The sequence below is a fragment of the Sinocyclocheilus rhinocerous genome, unplaced genomic scaffold (genome assembly GCF_001515625.1).
Source record: "Sinocyclocheilus rhinocerous isolate Xijiao unplaced genomic scaffold, SAMN03320098_v1.1 scaffold3694, whole genome shotgun sequence".
Classification (NCBI taxonomy): Eukaryota; Metazoa; Chordata; class Actinopteri; order Cypriniformes; family Cyprinidae; genus Sinocyclocheilus; species Sinocyclocheilus rhinocerous.
In genome coordinates this window covers 108,698-114,644 of record NW_015631751.1, presented here as the reverse complement: position 1 = coordinate 114,644, position 5,947 = coordinate 108,698, and the positions used below count along the sequence as shown (strand labels likewise).

Here is a 5,947-nt window from a genome sequence, read left to right as displayed (position 1 = left end):
TTCTATAAATAGCCTAGCGTCGGGCGATAAATTATATAATATCGAAATTATGATACAATTTATGTTAATGATGTTAAGCTCTCGACATTTTTACTCAATATGGATTAATCACAACAGAAATAAATGTTACAGCAACCAGTCAGTGCATGTCGCTAATAAATCTGCATGTTCTGTGTGTCTGTGTGAATGCGTGGAGTAGTTTCATCTGATACACAAACACACGTGACTCGCGGTGTTTTCAGCGTCTGCGTCTCAACATATGAGGACATGAAAACATGCACTTCATCTTCAGAGCTGCTCTGAGAGTCACTTCACCAGCTTTATGCATTTTCATTTGAGAAAAAATACCGTCAATTACATGCTGAAACTAAAACTGAAAGACCTTCAGGACAACCCGTCAAAATAAAAGTCCGGTTTAACTTGTAATGTATTGGAGTATATCAAACAAGTAGCCCTTGAGACTATTTTATCTCTTCAGGGAGCCCTCACTCACAAAAAGGTTGGAGACCCCTGCTATAGATAATATCGCCTCCCTCATATGAGGATGATAACACATGAGGATAATATGAGGATAATCTCCCTAGAGTATCACTAATTGTATCATTTTATCTTAAACCAATCAAGAACTTAAGATGAATTAGCAGTCAAACTTTGGTTGATGAGAAGCAAGGACATCAACTTCTCATTTTAATGTTCATGTGGCTCAGAACACCATGGTGATTAGGAACACCAAGGCCATGGGTGCATGAACTAATAAGATGTATATGCTAAATTCAATTCAAGTTACATCGTACCAAATGCACAAATGTTAATGTAATTTTGAACATAATAGCGCCGTATGGGCATATTTACCTGTCTTGTAAAATGGTGACATCTACTGGTTAAATGCAGAAGTGCATAACTTATTTTGGTTTTGTAAGTTTATCTAATGTTTTATATTAAATTATTTTATTATTCTTAATAGTATAGTGTTTGTTTTAGTGTAGGCCTATTTGTGTAATGTTGATTATACTGTGAAAACCAATCCTAATTCAGCAGCATATATGCCGACTTTATGCTAAGGCACTATGGAATAAAATCGCTGTCAAAAATAATCGTGTTTGAATTACGTACGATTATTTTTGACAGCGATTTTATTCCATAAGGCACTGCACTAGTAATTATAATACCGTAAATTTCACAGCCAGACCCTGGAGCAATGTGTCGACTATATGCTTTAAACGACTGCGTGGTCCAATGGACTATATCTACGCCACCTACGACGCAACCTGCGGAAAGAGTTACTGAACTGGTCAGTGAACAAATCCCTTGGTGAATAAAAAGTCCACGGAATTAATCAAAATTTCAGTTTTTAACTACCTCCGTCGTTTTCAAGTTGGTTTTAGAGTCCAGCCCCCAACTTCAACCCAGTATCTTTGATCTGTTTCCTGTTTGTCTTCTTAGTGTAAACAACGGGAGCTGATGTCTATGCTCTCAGGTGCTGAACAGCAGCAGTTGAGCGCTTCAGTAATGGGGAGTATAGAAGAACCAGCGGTTGTCACAGCGCAGCGTTCACCGGTTTCACCGCGGAGCGACCACATCTCCTTCCTGGAGGGACACAACCTGTACGTCTGGGGGGGCTGCCAGGTGAGCTCTACAGAAAAATATTAAATCGCGATGCGAATATTTTCCATCCACTTAAACGTAAAAAAGTGAGTAGTTGCTGAGTATTCGAAGTTTGTCTGGTTGGGATTAGATAACTTTGTTTTGCTCTTGTTTGGATTACAGAGAAAATGTGAATAAAAAAGTGCTGGTTTAATTTTTTTATTATTATTATTATTATATTTATTATTTGTTTATTTATTTTAGTGTGTGGATGGACAACAAGTGTAAACTGAGTGTTTAGTGTAGTTTGTTTGGTTGGGATTAGAGAACTTGATGTTTTTTTGTTTTTTTTTTAGTGTGTGGATGGACAAGAAACCTTTTTGCCCAGTGATGAGATCTGGCTTTATGACATGGAGAGTGGAGTTTGGTGAGATGCCATGTTTTATTTAAGAACAACTTGGGTCTAATTGTTTTACAAAGAAATTATATTTCCAAAATAGCTGGCATCCCTAGCAATAGGTGTTCCTTTGCAAACTGCACTTTCGTGGCATATATTAAGTGTTTTGTTTATTCCACCTGCTGTACTTTATTGCATTAAAACAGTGGGTAGTTCCAGAGTTACCTGAGACTACCATTGTCAACCCCAAACAACATTTTCCCCTGAGTTTTGCAATTGCATGTCTGTGTGCGGCAGGTCTCTGAGACATATGGGCGGAGAGGTTCCTCCTGTTCTTTCACAGGCTTGTGGTGCATATCTTCAGGGCATGCTTTACATTTTTGGGGGATGTGACATCAATGGCCACACCAACACGGTGAGCTGCTTTAGGAATGTTATCATCATAAAGCATCACATCTCCAAGTACACACTCATAGGCAGATTAACAGGTTTGTCCAGTATGCGTCCAACATAATTGCATATATTGTCTGTAACCTGATAGGGAATGTGATACTGTGATAATGTGCTCTGAATGTACCAACATTTCCCTCATACTGAGATAAGACTGTGGAAAACTGTGTACATCTCAGTGAGATTTTGTTTCGCAAATGTAGATATCCACCACAAATAGTTTTTGCTCTGTGCACACTATAGGAAGTTGGATATACTGTAGTGTAATACAATTATTATTCTAAGCAAATATGACTGAACAAAGCCTCTGTTGAAAGGAAACTCCACCTCCCCAAAATTTCTGGTGAATGTTTTTCTTGTTTCTCTGCCACTGACATACAGAGAGAACAAAGACATAATATCGTTACACTCCCCTCCATACAAATTTTATTTTATAAAGCTTTTTTTTTTTATTCCAACTTTTTGATCCTCCAACATCCTAGCATTTCAGACACATCCACCTAAAATGCAATCCAAATACCCTGCAGAATATTTAAGAAATGTGAAAAACAGTTTTATGGGCTTCTGTTTTTAAGCTGCTGGTAGCATTTCTGTGGGGAATAAATTCTCACTGCTTATATTTAAGACTATGTTGCTGGTGTTATGACAGATGTATTGTGTTGACCTGTTGGGTGTGGAATATAGCTGGAAAAAAGTGACAGACACAGTGGGAGGGACACCCTCTCCTAGGGTCAGACATTCATGCTGGGTCTACAAAAACAGGTAAGGAAAAACAAGCTCACTGCACTGTCTATACAGATATACAATACAGTGGTTGCATAATGTCCTCCTCAGATTTTTATAGTATGAATACAGTCTCTAAATTAAAGGACCATGTTTTGAAACTGGTCAGCTGCAACAGCAAATTGGGTTGCAGGTCTGTTAGTGCCATGTACAGTAATGAAAATGCTAATGATGCATATAATTGCTACATAATAAGAAGCTGTTGCTACTATGTCGCAGTTTTATAACAGCTGGTGTCATTCATAGGCTCATCTACTTTGGTGGATACGGTTGCAAAACAGTCAGAGAGGTCAACAACTCCAAGAGCTTTATGGTTGACGAGACTAGCTGGGTGAGCAGAAAGATCTTGGGGAAAAAAATATACAGCTACATTTGTTACTGGACTTAATTTAGAGGCTTTTTTTTTTTACAGGCAACAATCGGGTCAGATTTTTTCCAGTTTTGGGGTTGGAATAATGAGGTGCATATGTTTGAACCTGTGACAGCCACATGGACTGAACCACAAACCCAGGTAAAAGAGCAAAAAATAGGATATTGCTAATGTTTTTATTTTATTTTTATCTCAGCCATAGAAGATGACATTATACATTATATTATATACAGTATATATTGTATATACTGTATTATATACAGTATATATTATCTTGTTTGCCTGCTGTCTGGTTCCACTTCTTGCAGGGCCAGCCTCCAGAGCCCCGGTCCTCACATGCCAGTACTACTTTAGGTCATAAGGGCTATATCTGTGGAGGCCTGGTAAGCCATTTTAACCTTGATCTTTCCAAAATTATATTTTCAGTTTTATTAGGTAGACCCTGGTGCAGAGGTGATATCAGTTACAGTGTTATTTATATAATATTATACTATTTATTAATATTTTGTATTAACTTTAATTGATATATTTTCAGTTTTCATTTCAATTTTATTTGTATTAAATGTATATGCTTTTGTCATCTTTATTAGTGTTAAATATTTCGATTTAGCTTTATTTTTCTTTAATTTTATTTGTTTAGTAACTTTAGTATTTAAACATTTCCATTAGTTGCCATTTCTAATTTTGCTTTTCATCTAATATTTATGTTATTTCAGCTTTATTTTAATTAATTTGATTAAACTTGATTAGTTTTAGTTAACAATAACAACACTGTAGCAACTCATAATGTAATAACGGCACATAATGTAAAAACTGCACATATGACATGATAAACTTTCTGTATGGATTTAATATGGAATGTTGCTTAAATACGGGAACAGTTGGCAATCCTACTTTGCATGTTTTAAACACTTAGATTATGTTCTTACTTTGGCCATGCATTAAATGCACATCCTTGAAAGAGCGCAGTTTGCTGACATATTTACTTTAAAGTCCGTGTAAACCGTAAGTTGCTGCCGACTGGAATTCAGTGTGGTGGCCTATTTCCAACTGAAAGTGGCAAATTCCTTAAATAAAAAAAATGTACTTACAGGCTGTGAGTCAGAAGCGTCAGACTGTTCTTGCAAAGTTGGAACTGCCCAACTTTATAGAAACAGCCTTTGTGCCACAGACGCATTACGCTACTGGTTCAGGAAACAGTCCTCATCAATCCTCCATAAAATGCGCAGCACACATCTGAATATTTGGGTTGAACTGTTCTGGAACAGTGTTGTAAATACAACTTAACCACTGATTTCTAGTCGTGTCCTCTTTTGGAAGGCCAAACAAAGTCGTTTCGCTTTCACAACGAAACACACAGCGACTCCACAACATGGCAGCGGTGGCAACAGCGAGAATAAAAGTCACGCCTTCTTTCTTTGCGTGAACATTTGGGCGGCGTTATGCAAATCGCCGATTTTAGGTCGATTTTAGAAGTGTGGATCCGTGCACACTCTAATGGCTAACATTGCCCACAATCCATTGCGCTTTGGTGAAGGATTTTGTCCAGAATTACAAACACGAATAAAACGCGTTAAAAAACCACAAACATGGCGGATGTGCGCGACTGGCGGTTAGGTAGAGAGGCTTAGAAAAAGGAGTTTGAGTTACTAATATTCAACATTTAACCTGGTAAAAAATATTTATTTAATGTTATCTATGTTATATTTCATTTGCAACAGCAATGCAAACTTTTATAAACATCCGTTTGGTCGTTAAATTTTAAATGCATGATTATGCATAAAATATGAGCAGAGTTCTCGGCGTGAAAGACCCGCGACTGGCAGATCAATGTGCTATTTTATTTCTCTCCGGTATGGTAGGAAGTGAAATGCGTTGTGATTGGCCGAATGCCTCAAGCGTGTGACGGAAATTTTACTCCCCTTAACACACTGTGATGCCATCTCCCAGCAGGACGGGACTCAGTCCAGCTGCTCTGTTCGTGTTTTGGAAAAAACAAATAAAAGTTTCCATCTAATGTAGTCTGGGATAGATCGCGTCATCTGCCTCAGGCAACGGCAGCACGGAGCACAAGTTAAATGAACAATTCTTCTCTTTAATACAAGTTATAACATGAATGTACATCAGAGGATATGTTGAAAAATAAAGTACAACTACAATCACGCATCATTTCTGTGCCTATAAGAGGTTTTAACCAGTGAAACCATCAGTATAACAGCTTGTGAAGAATGTGTCAGTTACGTGACATTTACCTTAGGAAGATAAAACCATCTAATCATATCGCCGAAATTACAAATACATTAGGCCTATACATTTGTGTAGAATATAAACAAGTTTTTATAACAACCATTTAAATGACTATT

The 5,947-nt window shown here is 37.3% G+C and overlaps 1 protein-coding gene across 2 annotated transcripts in view; it reads left to right on the top strand.

Annotated features, from left to right (window-relative positions):
* The first annotated feature begins 1,105 nt into the window (after window positions 1–1,105).
* Window positions 1,106–5,947, top strand: part of LOC107741973 (kelch domain-containing protein 1-like) — a 46,223-nt gene continuing 41,381 nt past the window's right edge. Inside the window, exons 1-8 of one of the 2 annotated variants that reach the window (XM_016554798.1) lie at window positions 1,106–1,291; window positions 1,444–1,626; window positions 1,941–2,011; window positions 2,279–2,396; window positions 3,081–3,193; window positions 3,461–3,545; window positions 3,627–3,725; window positions 3,893–3,967. In XM_016554798.1, the coding sequence (XP_016410284.1) occupies window positions 1,199–1,291; window positions 1,444–1,626; window positions 1,941–2,011; window positions 2,279–2,396; window positions 3,081–3,193; window positions 3,461–3,545; window positions 3,627–3,725; window positions 3,893–3,967 (837 nt within the window). In that variant the 5' untranslated portion in view covers window positions 1,106–1,198. The remainder of the gene's footprint in view (window positions 1,292–1,443; window positions 1,627–1,940; window positions 2,012–2,278; window positions 2,397–3,080; window positions 3,194–3,460; window positions 3,546–3,626; window positions 3,726–3,892; window positions 3,968–5,947) is intronic. The other variant, XM_016554799.1, reaches the window with a different exon arrangement.